At 40.9% G+C, this 16039-nt stretch overlaps 1 protein-coding gene across 3 annotated transcripts in view; it reads right to left on the bottom strand.

The window, feature by feature from the left end:
- MED14 (mediator complex subunit 14) overlaps positions 1-9336 on the bottom strand; it is a 65395-nt gene extending 56059 nt beyond the window's left edge. The window contains exons 1-3 of one of the 3 annotated variants that reach the window (XM_053891704.1): positions 8979-9336; positions 4112-4138; positions 1680-1785 (exon numbers count right to left, since the gene is read on the bottom strand). In XM_053891704.1, coding sequence (XP_053747679.1) covers positions 1680-1785; positions 4112-4138; positions 8979-9193 — 348 coding nt within the window. In that variant the 5' untranslated portion in view covers positions 9194-9336. The remainder of the gene's footprint in view (positions 1-1679; positions 1786-4111; positions 4139-8978) is intronic. The other 2 variants (XM_053891705.1, XM_053891703.1) reach the window with 2 other exon arrangements.
- Positions 9337-16039: the final 6703 nt, after the last annotated feature.

Here is a 16039-nt window from a genome sequence, read left to right as displayed (position 1 = left end):
TAAAATTCTCAACTTCTTCACAGCCCCTTTTCTCCTTTCACTTTAGCAACTTTCACACAGACTTGGGGTCTAACGATAAAGGAACCTAGTAAAACCGAGGGCAGTGAATGCAGTGGCTACAACAGAGGTGAGAAGTCAAGAAATCACACGTGCAGAAACACAACTGTGCTGTAGATTCCTTTCTGAAGTGGGATTTTATGGAATAGGTAAACCCTGACAGATTTGCAAATATAAAATTACTCTAAAAATATTCTAGACTTAGCTTGTCAGAGTGCTAAAAATACACTTGTTATGGTACCTCTATACTAAGTGGGTAGCTGCTAATTTTAATTTATCCAGGAAGTCTAGTAAACTTTAAGAGAATTTGAAAATGACTCAAATAAAATTTAACCAAAGTAAAGTTGTTTTTCTGCCTTCACCTATTAAAACTGATAAAAAAATTTTTAATGTTATTACATAACTGAATGGAAAAAAAAAAAAAAGAGTATGAGCATCAGTATCAAGCTCACTTAGAGAATCTACCCACTTTCCCAAATAAAACTGACTAGTGGCTAGATTACTTGACCTTGTAGAGCAGACCTCAATTAAAGTGAGTAAATGCTCTCATTATTTTAGGACTTTATTCATTTTATGATAATTACCCTCCCCTTTCCAGTATGAAAAGGTACTCTACTCTTTCCATTCTCCTCACCGGAAATGACCAAAGGAAAACACAAGGGAGTAATTGGGAGGCACCATCCTCCCCAAGTTAGGAGCTCAACAGGCTAACACAAGACCCCTACTGATGTTTTCCCTCAACACTTCTTGAATACAGCTTCAAAAAATTTTGTTTGTTTTGGTGGGGGAGGCGGGGAGGGAGGCACAGATTTTAGCATCTCTGGTATGTAACAGTCAAAAGACTATGAGCTTTGGGGCACCTGGGTGACTCAGTTAAATGTCTGACTTCAGCTCATGTCATGATCTTGTGGTATGTGGGTTTGAGTCCCGCGTCGGGCTCTGTGCTGACAGCTCGGAGCCTGGAGCCTGGAGCCTGCTTCGGATTCTGTGTCTGTCTCTCTCTCTCTCTCTCTCTCTCTCTCTCAAAAATAAATAAAGATTAAAAGAAATTTTTTTTAAAAGCTATGAGCTTCTTGAGGGTAGGGGCTGTGCCTTACTTGGGTGTCATCCACTATACCCTATACTCTGTGCTCACTAAGGGTTTGGAGAATGAATAGATGAACAGCAAACAGATAAATGCTGTCATCAGCTCTGTGGCCCTGACTGAAGCCAGTTAGTTTCTGAAAACCTTATTCTCTCATCTGTAAAACAAGACGAAGATACCGACTCTGCCATACTGAGGGTTTTCAAGAATAGGCAAAATTCAAGAAGCACTTTGCAGACTTTAAGGAAGTGTACAAATGTAAGGCTGTTTCCCCCCTTTAATTCAAGTCTTTGTCTTTAATATCTTCTAGAGTAATGTCTTCAGATACGGCCTACTCTTTTTTCTAGTCAGGTAATCAAATACTAAGTTTCTACAGAAATATATTACACATTTTCGTACAGAAACAGAATTACTTAAGTAATGTCTCTCAAACAAATCAGCATATATAAATTTAAGCTAAAATCAAAAGTTATATCTATTACAAGTTAACATTCCAAAAAGTTACTTAATATAAAACATAATCAAAAGTTTAACTCACCGCACATTTTTCCACCTTGCCAGCGTTATTAGCCCATTTGACTAAAGCTAATAATCGAACAAAGAGTTGACGTGTCCGGCTAGCAAACTGCACTATTTCTATTTTCCTATAAAATAAAACAATTCTTAATGAACCAACATAGTTGAAAAGAATATTTAACAATTTATTTCATCTGAGCTAAAATGTGACTCAATCTATGTTTATAACCATTACAACAAAATGAATCACCTAAAATATTTATAAGTATGAATTATTGTCACATTTTGCATACTGGCTGCATTTTTAATTTTCTACTTCAGGGTAATAAATCCAATAGTATCAGAGTAACAATCAGAATCACATTTTAGAAACGAATTTTGCAGGACAATAAAAGTTGCTCACTAAAATATACCCAATTCACAGATATAAAAGTACAATATAGAAGTTAACCAGGTCACAGAGGAGATCAAATTAGGAGTTAGGAATTTCATAATTGTGGTTATGAGTTATGAATTGGCAACCTTTTTGGTACAAGAAAGGAACCGAAATAGATCTTTACCAAAGCTTGAAACTGTCTTACTTCTACAAAAGCAAGGGTCCATTTCCCATCTTGCAAGAGCATGATTTAAAAAGAACTATCCAACTCTTTACCAAACTAATTTCAACGACAAGCTTAGATATTAAATTATCTAAACAAAGTTAAGGAAAGTAAGTTGACTACTAAAAGTAACAGCTAGATGGTCAGTCTGTATCTATTTTTATGCTATACCCACTATGATGCTTTTTCTCCCAATACTCATCCGTATTTTTATCATCTCCTCATAAAGCCTTAAAAGCTTTACATTGTCAATCAATGTGTGAACTAGACCTCTCAATTTCCTGTCAGCTATAAAACTGAAAATCACTTTCATAGTTTACCTTAAGATACCAAAAAAAAATATTGAACAGGCCAGGACTGATGACAGAAGCCAGCAGGACATCAGCCTCCCGCCAAGTGGACTCTAACCTGTATTAGTCTCAGTACAGCTGTTCAATGACCTGCAGATCCAAACCACATCCCTGCATCTCACCAACAGCAACACCATGAGGCAATGCACCCAACCAAAAGTTTCTGTTGAAGTATAATCCTGACTGACTACAGAGTCTAACTCCTAGTGAAAGCATGTGTATGGAGCCCACAGACAACGTGAAAGGCTTAAGATTCAGCCAGCAATAGGATCAGTGGTAGTACAAAGAAAAGAATCAAGGACACAGATACAGTTAAGACTCTTTGCCAGTGTCTGTGAAGGATCTTAAGAGATAAAACTACCAGAGCGTCACCGGCAAGACTGGAACACAGAAAAAATATTCAACGCACATTACAACCTGACAGCCACCTCCATGCTAGGAGAATTAGTACCATCATTCTAACTCAGCAACAACTTACAGAGCTGCTGTGAGGTTGCTCTCCTAGAGCAAGCATATCTGTATATTATTAACTTGCTTTCCCAAATGAGCTCCTCTACTGGAAAGCAAACACCCACCTTTGTAAACTACCGTAACTTGATCTTTTTGACACCATGCAATCTCAGGTGATAAGCAGCATGAGTCTGTTTTCCCAAGGTCCAGTTTCCCTTCCTACCCCAGAGTGGACAGAAGAAATCTGGATTTTCATTTCCTTCCTTTAAAACTGACCAGCCAAACCATAAAAAAGGTATCTTTCAACTGTCTCCCCCATCTCTGCCTTTTCAGTCTAATTCCATCAGAAAGAGAGCTGGTGGTGGGGGTGGAGCATAGGCACTAATAAATCCTCCCTAGTGACTTGGTCTTTAGAGAAAAAAAAAAAAAATCAAGGAGCATTAGTGCCAAAGATGCAGTCAAGTAGTCTATACTATAGCCACAATTTAAATCTCTACCACAGGATTGCCTTGAAACCTTAATTTATCTTGTTCCCTTGGCCTATGGAAACATTGGTGTCTAGTTATGTCTTAAGCTCCCAACTCCAACTCAATAAAAATAATCTCAACTATAAAGCAGCAACGGAGTAGGCAAATGTCAATTCTCTAAAGATATCTGGCATCGTGGTAAACTAGCAGCCAACTTTCTAAAGTGAACCTGTTTCTCAGCTTTTTTATTAAGTTCTAAGTTTTCTACATCTTTCTACCCCCCTCAGGGACTTGACCTGGTCAGTGACTCAACAAAGGTTTCTAGAACAGAAGGTCCAGAGCTGGTCTCACACCAAGAATTGTCAAGGATGAGGAAACCACATTTCCCAGGGCCCCCTAAACAAATGGAGTAAAACGTCACCCTGGGTTCCCTGGGCCTAGGTTTCCAATCCACAGCCCTGCCACCCACAGACACACAAACACACACACACTTTCTCTCTCTCCCTCTCTCTCATATACCATACACATATACACACTCCCATAGATCTAACAACACAGACACAGATTTAAGGTTTTTTTCATACTTACCTTTCCACATCAGATTTCCTTGGCAGTCTAAGAAAGAAAAAACACAAAAGAAATTGACTAAACATATGCATACCTTCATCAAAATGATAACAGTCTTTATTCTGACTCTATTACATACTTTAGCATTTCAGAAAAGCTGGATCAATAGCCACTACAAGCTTGTGTGGCTACCTACTCTTTTTTGAGTTTCCAGCAATATGGCCATAAGGGACAAAAATCAACAAAGGAACATTCCTCTCCATTCAAAATGCTCCAAAAGGTATTGCATGAGCCTCAAACATTGAAAAAGCTCAAGTCTTACATTACGCACACTACTATATCACAGAGTCATAGAAAATACTCTTTTAAAACCAAAATAGTCATGGATGCAGAATACTAGTTGTCAGCCTCCCTGTATCCAATGGAACCTTGCCTCCAAGCAATAACCTCTCCATGTTTTGTTAGGGTGGGCAAAACTGGAAGCTAAGCACACAAAAGGACCAGTGTCAGCCAAGGGTTTTATGGTAATTATAATGTTGCATGGTGGTTAGCTGTAAATGATTACTTTTAAATAGCTCCAATAAGGTTTTGATTTCTTTTTGCTAGTTTTCCAGTACAACAGCCAGCTACCAATGTCACCATTTTCCCTGTTAAATTATACTATTTAACACTCTCACATCCACTGATGCTTACAGAGGTCCCGATCTGCCTCATGAATCACATTCTAGAAACCCCTATCCCATGGCCCAAGATTCAACTGCCTGAGCAACTCTAAAACCTCCTCTACATCTAATCACTTCTTTTTTTTTTTTAATTTTTTTTAATGTTTGTTTATTTTTGAGAGAGAGAGACAGAGCGTGAGCAGGGGAGGGGCAGAGGGAGACACAGAGTCTGAAGCAGGCTCCAGGCTCTGAGCTGTCAGCACAGAGCCTGACGCAGGGCTTGAACCCATGAACCGTGAAATCATGACTTGAGCTGAGGTCTGGCGCTTAACTGACTGAGCCACCCAGGCGCTCCACATCTAAGCACTTCTTGAAGAACACACACTGAACTACTTAGATCCTCTCCCCCACCCCACCCCCACAGGCCACAGGTGCAGAAACAATAAAACCAGAGATTCAAGGCAGAAGGAGGGGAAACTATTAAAATGAGCTCTGGCTTGTAGATAACTACAATTCGGAGAGTAGACAGTGACATAGAAGTTGAAGTTATGATCTGGTGATAAAGGAAACCGGGCAGAAGCTGGATGAGCCAGCAGATCAGATGAAGCATACATTAGGCCTTGTAAGACTACAAGTAAAAACAACTACTGGTAAGTTCCTCTACATGTGAAAGCTCCTAACACTCCCCGAGGAGCCACAACCCTCATCCTCAAGGGAGGGAAAGCATAAGAACCATGGATGCTTGTGTGTGCTTAACAGACACAGAGAAACAAAAGAGGAGAGATTTTGCAGGTAGAAAGAACAGGAAACATTGTTCCAGCTCTTTCGACCTGCCCCGGACAGCCTAAAAGGATCACCTCATTTCAGAGGTGGTATCATTTTGGGGACCAAGATTATAAGGCTCTGTTGCCTGCACCACCACCCCCCCCCCCCACCTGCCCAATTCCTCCTAATCTATTTAAAATTCCTTTATGGATAATGAATCCACCATTTGGGGCAAAAGCCCTAAAACACAAATTTTTGGAAGTCACAGAAACTTACACCAAAGTGTGATAAGACAAGTTTACGTGATGGAGATCTTAGCATTTTCTAATTTTAATTAAAACAGGCAAAAAAAAAAAAAAAAAAGAAAGAAAGAAGAAAAAAGTAGGACCTACATCCCTAAAAAGTCAAGGCAGAGTATAAACTCTTAGATGAGAGTGTGTAAGGAGGTTGGGATAGACAAGGAGAAGGAAAAAAAACCAGAAATCCATGGCCCAAAATAAACCACTGAAATTGTCAAGGCGGTCCTTTTTACTTTCAATAGTTCACAGACAAGCATCAAATGTGGCAGAAATAAGATTCGTATTAAGTATACCTAGAACACTAGTTTTACATCAATACGTTAATTCTGACAGCTTCCAGCTGGAACAAGGGAAAATACAGGATTTAGGAACTCCAAAGTAAGTTCTTAAACTAATTTTGGCTTGCACAAATCAAAAGAGAAAAGAGTTATCTTACTCTTTTCTAAGTATTAAGAACAACAGTGTATTTTCCTGTTAAATACTCCATGGTCTGCAATTACAATTCTAAAAATTCATTTGTTGATGTGTTAAGTCAATAAATACTTACTTAATCCCCGATTATGTGCCAGACACTGTTCTAGGCCCACCGAACATAGCAAACAAATCAAAATCCCCATTCTCATGGAGCCTCCAGTAAGGAAGAGACACACAATAAACTAAGAGTACCCACTAGTGATTAAGAGAAATAGTGAGTTAAGAATGGACAGCAGGGGCAGAGTGCTTTTCATGGGTGGTCAGAGAAAGTCTTTGTGATAAGTTCTATCTGAACAAAGACCTAAAGGAAATAGGAAAGCAAACCACATAGATTTCTGGGGGAAGAGCAAAGGCTCTAAGGTGGGAGTGTGCCTGGCACTATGAAAAAACATCAAGAAGGGCAATGTGGCTGAAACAGAATAAGCAAAGAGGAGCGTATTTGGAAATGAGGATAAAGAGGTAAGGGAGAGAGAGAAGGCTCAGACCACGTATCCTTGTTTGCCCAAGATAGTCCTGGTTTGTGCCTGTTGCTCCAACATTATTATTAACAGCACCACCTTTCATGCTCAAAAGTGTCCTGACTTGGACCATAACTTTTATGGTCACTCCATATATAGGTGACTATAAAATCTTTTTACTGTAAGTGAGATAGATGGAGAACCACTGGAGAGATGTGAGAAGTTTTAAAAGGATCATCCTATTTTATGGATGACAAAAACTGTAAAGGGGCAAGCTAGCAGTAGAGATATCAGATGGCAGACTACTGCAGTTAACAGGGGCAAAGGAATCACACTTGATGGAAATGTTGAAAAGTGGTCAGATTCTGAAGTCAGAGATGATCAGTACTTGCTGATGTACTGGGTGTAGGATTGGAAGAAAGAAGAGCCAAGAGTTACCCCCAATTTTTGGCCTAAGCAACAACAGGAAGAATGGAGATACTCTTTAGAGAGACAGGGAAGGTGGTGGGGGGGATCAAGTGGAATCAGGAGTTTGAGTCTGGACTTGGTACACTGAAATACCCATTAGGTATTTAAATGTAGGCATTTGGATATAGAGTCTGGAGTTCAGTGGAGAGGTCTCTGCTGAAGATAGAAGTATGGGAATCATCATCATATAAAGGGTGCAGGATTAAAATTATGTACTTATTCTACAGCAGTAAAACAGATGTTTCTTCATAACTAAACTGTAAAATAGTAAGAACGCAGTATAGCTCGAAGAATTTCTACAAATCCTCTACAAAAAAAACAAATTATACAACCACTGATAGCAGTTTTCAACATTTTTCCCTAGCTATACATTGGGTAGGTGACCTTTACATGTATGAAATTTTCTCATGGATACTCTTAAATTTTCATGATATCCACCAGTAATTGGCTCAGACAGGTATATTACTACGACACCTAATCATGACAGCTATTTAAGTTTCTCATTAGGCAGGGGTAGTCTTCTTTCTCTTCCATTCAATAAAGTACAACATATCCAAATTGAGAATGATGTTTTGCAGGAATAAGGAGAACCTATTCTAACTCTTTCATTCATCTGCAAACAAATATTTTTAGTCTCTAGTAACAAATTAATGTTCCACTTGAAAATACTGATCTGCAATCTAACAATAGATCGAAGATAAAAACTACAATTAAAAACATAATTCGGGGCGCCTGGGTGGCTCAGTCGGTTAAGCGTCCGACTTCAGCTCAGGTCACGATCTCACGGTCCGTGAGTTCGAGCCCGGCGTCGGGCTCTGGGCCGATGGCTCAGAGCCTGGAGCCTGCTTCCCATTCTGTGTCTCCCTCTCTCTCTGCCCCTCCCCCGTTCATGCTCTGTCTCTCTCTGTCTCAAAAATAAATAAACGTAAAAAAAAAAAAAAAAAAAAAAAAAACACTTATAATTCTTACTTTTTCTGAACCTGGATTTAAAAATGTAAAACAGTAAAGTATATATACCCGCAATTTTATAATGCCTTTTCTTCACACACTAAAAATCATTAGTGTAGTCTGATCCTATTCTGAAGGGATTAACACCCTAATCATGTCCCATGGCATTTCATTGGTAACTTAGTGATCTATAAACTCCCTTCATACTCCAAGAGACAATAACAGAAGACCAGTTACAGCTTTTACTTACACTGTTAAGACTCAGAACACTCTCAAACATTCCAGAAAAAAAACCACACATACACACACACCTTGGATTCCAAATTTTTGGATTATCTTATACACAATACATCTCCTGAGTTCAAACTTTGCCAGAAGCAATTACAACCTTCGTTTAAAAAGTACCGTCAAGACGCTGTAAAACAGATTTCCTGTCTTTAGGAATTCGAATATTATGTATTCCTAAACCCTAAAAGTGGGCTTTCGGCTAGAAAGCTTCCAACCAAGAAATTAATAGGGTTCGGTTGGCAACTCGAGCAAAAATCCCAAAGATGAGATTTTCAGTGCAAGTCTAACATGCATAATTAACAAGTGTCCGTTGCTTCATCTCCAGAAAGACCCCAAATGCAAAGCTTTTCCTCCACCTCCGTTGAGCCCCAAGAGTTCAAAAATTCTAGATTAGCCCAGAGGAAAGGAGAAAACAGCAGCCCCTTGGAGAGAGGGAGGTGCGAGCCTATCTAAACCGGTTGGGCGGGAAGAGCGGGGGGGGGGGGGGGGGGGGCTGGAGAGCAGGCATGGGTTTCGCGGCACTTACAGATCCGTCAACACCATGAGCTCCGAGTAGGCCCGGTGCAGCAGAAATTCGATAAGGGTGCTCAGCCGGTAGCCGGGGCTGGCCGCAGCTGCAGCTGCCGCCGCCACGGCAGCTCCGGGAGGAGGAGGCGCCGGGGCTGAGGCGGGACCGCCGCTGCCCCCGCCACCGCCTCCGGGAGGGACCAGCTGGTGGTTCTCCAGTTGCACTGGGGCCATGGCGGCGCAGGGCCGGGCTTGGTGCAGCGGCACAAGATGAAGCCCTCGAGCTTCCCGGGCGCTCGGTCACCGCGCCGAAGTGGGCGCGGGCAGAGTCGCCGCCGCCTACCGCCAGGCCGCCTCCGAACAGGAAGCCGTGAGCCGGCCGCGGAGGCCCGCCCCCATGTAGCAACGAGCCCGCCGGCCCCAGGGACTGGAGAGAGGGGCGGGGGAGAGGCGGGGAGGGCGGGGAAGCGGGGAGGCCTCCGCAGAGAAGCTGCGCCTCCGCAACCGATCAGAGGCCGCTTCGCCAAGCAGCCGCAGCGTCCATGTTGACGGCCCAAAGCGGAAGTCGTTAGGCAGAGCGGAAGGGGAACCTGCAGGGGGACTTCCGACAGCAACCTGTGCCTTTTCTCCGGCTGTCCGGTGCCGTGACGCTTGGGGGCGCGTGGGAGTGGGGCGGGGCCGGAGCGCGGGTGGGGAAAGCGGAAGCGGTAGCCGCGCGTCGCCGGAAGCGGGTGTGAGGGCGGAGCCATGGACGTCACCGTTAACGTCAGTAGTTGCCCCGCCTTTGCCCTCGCCGCCCTCCGGTGTTTAAAAGGCTCCAATGTACCCTGAGGTATTTATCAGCGCTCCCCAGTGCGGGGCGAACGTGGCTGGGTAGGTTTCCTTCCTAGATGTTCGTGAGTTGTGGTTCTGGAGTCGCGAAGAAATTGTTGCGGCTGCGCTCTCGTGGCTTCTCAGACCTTTGCTCCTCCCACAGTCTGCTCATGCGCCTTTCGTGGGATAGAAAACGTTTCCGTCATTTTTTTTTTTTTTAACTGTGGGAAAAGATGCGAGAAAATATGATGGGGGATAAGAGCAGGGCTGCTGGCAGAATAACTTCACTTTAATGGAGTTGGACATATGCCGACCTCGTTACCGAGCCCCAAATCCGGGGAGTTCTACCACAGAGACAGCCTTTAAATCCTCTACCGCTGGCTCTCACTCCCTTCTTTCTTGTCCCTGCCCTTGCAGTAGACGCCCTGCCCTCCCAGGGTTTTCAGTTTTTCTTCTATGTTCTGCCTCCACTTTTCCCCTTCAAAATTTTGCTTCCTGCTTTAAAACAGTGATTCTCAACGTAGCCTTCACGTTGGAATCACCGGGCGGGGGCGGGGGCGGGGTTTAAAAAAATACTTATGCCACGCTCAGAGATGCGGCTTTAAGTGGTCTGATGTGAGATCTGGGCTTCCAGGTTTTAAAGATTCCTAGGTGACTCTGATGTGCAACTAACGTAGAAGTCTATTGTTAAAAAGCGTCAATGGCTCCTACCCTTTTTTCAAACATTTTTGCAGATTCCTATCTGTAACTCCTAGGTGGAAGAGATACTCTTGCTGTTCTTTAAGGTTAAACCAATCTTACTCTTTTTTAAAATTTTTTTAAGTGTATTTATTTTTGACAGAGACAGAGTGCGAGCATGAGCTGGGGAGGGGCAGAGAGAGAGGGAGACACAGAATCCGAAGCAGGCTCCAGGCTCCGAGCTGTCAGCACAGAGCCTGACGTGGGGCTCCAACTCAGGAACCATGAGATCATGACCTGGGCCGAAGTCGGACGCTTAACTGACTGAGCCACCCAGGCGCCCCAAAATAATCTTATTCTTGTCCGCTTGTGTAATTCTCAGTAATTCTTGAAGGCCATTCACCTGTCTTCTGAAGGTGTAACCTTTGGAGTATAGTCGCTTGCTCCCTCTTTTGGGACCTTAAAGAACACTTACACGCAATATCATCATGATATTTATCAAAACGCATTAGTGTTACACCCCTTGCTGGAGGGCAGAGATTATCATTCCTCCCTATGCAAGCTACCTTAGGGAACAAATTTTTATGTTAGCTAGAATGGTACCATTTCTTTTGCAGTTGTTTTGATTTGTTTTACTGAAGATTTTCCCTCTTTCTTGAGAACTACTGACTTAAAACCAAACAAAAAAACCCGGTGATCACATACCCAGGAAAATTGGTGGTTGTACAAGGTGGTCTTTAAGGTCTTTTCTAACTCTCAGATTCTGATTCTGTGTGATGTTGATAGGATTTTAACTCTGCCTTATTGCATATATTAAACACAGTTATTATACACCATGTCTTTTGGTATACGTTCAATTTGGCAGTAAGGTTCTACCTAGAGACAGCACAACCAGCTTGCAAATGAAAGGAAAATAATTAATTGGATGAAAAAATTGTTTTAGGATAGAGAACATTTCACTCACATCCGTCAGATTAAAATCTTTGGAAATTTCTGTTTCAATAGATATCTTTAAAAATTGAAAAGTACCTTTTAAAAAGGATATTCTAAAGGAAAATAGGGCAAAAATCTTACTAATACAACTGTGAGATGTGCTATGTTTGAGTTGTTGGTGATCAGGGAGGTAACATAAATGAAAGCTCCTGAAAGAAGTGATAACCCTCCCTCCCAAGCTGATAATGTAGCCACTAAACAAATACAGGAAGTGCAAATAGAAGAAATGAATGGGGATGGAGGAAGAATGTTAGCATGTTTGGCTGAGTTACTAAAGGAATGACTCACATCCAAATCACTTTTGGAAATCCTATAATTTATCATTTTAAAACTTACAGTACAATGTTTGGCACTATAGTATATATACATAATTCTTTCACATATTTCAATTGTTCCTCTATTTGGTCATTACCAGATTCTGTCACACTTCAGATAGTTTCAGAACTAGCAGCATGATACTTCCGTGGCTCTTCAATTGAACTAAACACTTGAAATCTTTCATGAAGCCAGTCCAATTTTAATAAAAGAAATTGATTGCAAAATATGGAAAAATAAAATAACATTTCCTTTTAAGCCCTTTTGCTGGAAAAATGAAATTGTGATAAATATAGTTTCATTTTGAAACATACGGCTGCCCCTCAGACACAAATGAGTAGGAAAGGGATTGAAAAGTAGTTTGTTTCTTCCTTTTTGTGAGGTACTACAATTAATTCCTCTAAAACAGAGCAAAAGCAGTAACTGCATTCATTCAATAGATGCTCCATTCACGGTGAAGTTGAGGGAAGGTGCTCACAACACTCTGAGTATGGTCTGACCAACCTAGAAAAAATGAGAACACTTTAATTGTTTTGCCTATAAAAGAAAACCCAAACTTCTTACCGTGGTCTCCAAAGCCCCTAAGAGAGTGATCCTTGTCTGCTTCTCCACTGCTATCTCCTACTACTCTTTCCTTCGCTCACTACACCTGTAACCACACTGGGTCTAGCACATGCTGTTCCTTCAGTGTTAAGGCTTGTCCACTGTTCCAGATATGGGAAACATTTGTTTCCCAGCTCATCACATGTTTCTGGCTTCTCATCCTTCCAGTGTCAGCTTAAATGAGAAAATCCTTAGGGAGGCCTCCCTTGGCTATTTGATATTAGGAATATATAAGGAATTCCATTGCAGCATTGTAGAAACCAAACCATATGATCTTAGCTGTCTCAGTAGAATGGTTAAGTAAATTACTATATTTCCATGTAACTATTCAAGTGAAGGAATTAGACCTACATGTACCAACATGGATTCATCTCAAAAACAATACTGAATGAAAACAGCCATCTTTTTTAATACCATTTCTGTCCATTTTTATTTTTTTTATTCTTTAAAATTTAATTTTAATTCCAGTATAGTTAACATACACTGTTATATTATTTTCAGATATACAATATAGTGATCCAACAGTTCTATACATTACCCTGTGCTCATCATGACAAGTTCACTCCTTAATCCCCATCACTTATTTTATCCATTACCCCACCCACCTCCCTTCTGGTAACCATCAGTTTGTTCTCTATACTTAAGAGTCTGTTTCTTGCTTTGTCTCTCTCTTTCTCTCTTTTTTCCTTCACTCATTCGTTTTGTTTCTTATCTGTCCATTTTTTTTTTTTTTTTTTTTTTAATTTTTTTTTTTCAACGTTTTTTATTTTTTTATTTTTGGGACAGAGAGAGACAGAGCATGAACGGGGGAGGGGCAGAGAGAGAGGGAGACACAGAATCGGAAACAGGCTCCAGGCTCCGAGCCATCAGCCCAGAGCCTGACGCGGGGCTCGAACTCACGGACCGCGAGATCGTGACCTGGCTGAAGTCGGACGCTTAACCGACTGCGCCACCCAGGCGCCCCTATCTGTCCATTTTTTTAAAAATTTTTTTTTTTTAACGTTTGTTTATTTTTGAGACAGAGAGAGACAGAGCATGAACAGGGGAGGGGCAGAGAGAGAAGGAGACACAGAATCCGAAACAGGCTCCAGGCTCCGAACGGTCAGCACAGAGCCCGACGCGGGGCTCGAACTCACGGACCGCGAGATCATGACCTGAGCCGAAGTCGGACGCTCAACCGACTGAGCCACCCAGGCGCCCCTCTTATCTGTCCATTTTTAAAGCACACAAAATAACTGTAATTTTATATACTGTAGTCAAGGTAAAAAATGTCAATGAAGATGATAGCACTTTCAGGATGGTAGTTACTTCTAGGGAGGGGTAAGGGACGAGGTAGTGCTTTATTGGATATTAGCTATTAGTTATATCTAATGGGTTTACTGAAGAAAAACCTGAAGGATATGTGACAATATTAATATCTATTAAATCTGGGGAGAGAGAGATGATTGTAAATATGTTCTGTACTTTTCAATATTTTTATAAAGATTTTATAATTAAAAAATGTTTAATGTTTATTTAATTTTGTGACACGGTGTGAGGGGGAAGGGGCAGAGAGAGAGAGGTAGACAGAGAATCTGAAGCTGGTTCTGCGCTGTCAGTGCAAAACCCTACATGGGGCCTGAACTGAACCGTAAGATCATGACCTGAGCTGAAGTTGGATGCTCAAACAACTGAGCCACTCGGGCCCCAAGATTTCATAATTTTTTTAAGTTGAAATTAAAATGTTTCTATTAGTATAATTTATAAAAGCTGCCATAACAAACCCCCAATCTCAGTGACTTAACATGATAAGAGTTTATTTCTCGTGTTCACAAAGTTCAGTAAAGATGTACCTGATGGAGAGGCTCTCTCTAAGTAGTAACCCAGAGATCTAGACTCCTTCTTTTTTTTTTTTTTAATGTTTATTTATTTTTGAGAGAGAGAGACAGTGAGAACCAGGGAGGGGCAGAGAGAGAGGGGTAGACACAGAATCCAAAACAGGCTCCAGGCTCTGAGCTGTCAGCACACAGCACAACGTGGGGCTCGAACTCACGAACATGAGATCATGACCCGAGCCAAAGTCAGACACTTAACCGACTGAGCCACCCAGGTGCCCCAGGACTCCTTCTATTTTGGGAAGCCATCGCTCTAAGTGGGAGATTTTTTTCTATGTCCACCCACATTCCATTAGTCAGAATTAGTTACATAGCCCTTTTAAATGCTAGGAGCTGGGTCGATCCATGTTGTCTCAAATGGCAAGACCTTATTCTTTTTTTATGGCTGGGTGATATTCCACTGTACATATACCACATCTTATTTATTCATTTATCAGCAGACACTTAGGTTGCTTCCATGTCTTTGTTACCGTAAATAATGCTTCAGTGTAGGTCAGGGAGTGAGGGGTAGATGAACTAGGTGAAGGGGATTAAGAGGTACAACTTTCCAGTTATAGTAAGTCACAGAGATGAAAAGTACCACATAGGAAATATTGTCAACAATATTATAATAACGTTATATGGAGACAGATAGTGACTACACTTCCGTGGTGGGCACAGCTTAGTGTATAGAATTGTTAAATCACTATGTTGTACCCCTGAAATTAATATAATATTGTATGTCAATTACACTTCAATAATACATTTTTTTAAAAAATAAAGGCTAGGGAGCTGGGAAATACAGTCTTCTTGTGTGCCTAGGAAGAAAATGAAATGGTTTGGCGAACAAAGAATATTTCTTTTTACCACAAAACTAAAGTAGTCTTCTCTCTCTCTCTTTTTTTTCCCTTAGAGCATGGTCTCTGGAATCAGACCACTTAGATTAAAGTCCTAGCTTGACCACTTGCCATCTGAATGCTCTCCAGCAAGTTATTTCACTTCTCTGGGTCTCAGTTTCCTCATCTGTAATAATAGTATTTACCTCAGAGGATGACCATGAAGAACTAATGAGTTAACATTTGCAAACAGTAAGTGATCTATAAATATTAACTATTACCACCATCATCACTTAGGAGTAATAATTCTTATATTTGGTTTTTCACCTAATAACCTATGAATTTACTGTCTTTCCCTGCCCTCATGTGGCTCTCGCTCTGATAATCCCAGCACCTAGCATAGTGCCCTAGCTATCTGGTTTTAATGAATGAATGGGACAGGTATATTCCTTCACCTATACACTGTAGTTCTATTTATATTGCGTTAACCTATTTGGGATTAAGATTGACTCACGTGTATTTACGTGTGAAAAAGAAGTGTCTAGGCTTTCTACAAAAACACTTAAGAAAAAAACTTGGTGGAGGTAGATGAACTACAATTGGCAACATGTTGACAGTTATTAAAGTTGATGATGGATACATGGAAGTTTCTTACACTCTGTTCTTTCTCCTCTTTTCTGTATGCACGAGAATATATATAATAAAAAGTTTTGAAAAATCAAAACTGGGTACTCAACTAAAGGTCCAGATCTTTTTTTCTTTCCTAATCGACAGCTTTTAATATATGTATCTACTCAATCTTTGAGAGTTTTTAAAACATTTTTGTAATTTATGGAGTGTTTAACATTAAAAAAACTACAAGGAAATTTAAATTATAACTGCTTGTAAAAGAAATGAATGTGTCAAATATTTTAACAATTTTGGTTTCAGGCCTTGGAATAAGAATGTTTGCAAGGAGCTCTAAAAAAAACTTATCCAGATTTATAATC

This window comes from Panthera pardus, unplaced genomic scaffold, assembly GCF_024362965.1.
Source record: "Panthera pardus isolate Hobbes unplaced genomic scaffold, ASM2436296v1 HiC_scaffold_27, whole genome shotgun sequence".
Lineage (NCBI taxonomy): Eukaryota > Metazoa > Chordata > Mammalia > Carnivora > Felidae > Panthera > Panthera pardus.
Note: the sequence above shows the minus strand (reverse complement) of the source record. Positions and strands in the feature narration are given on the sequence as shown.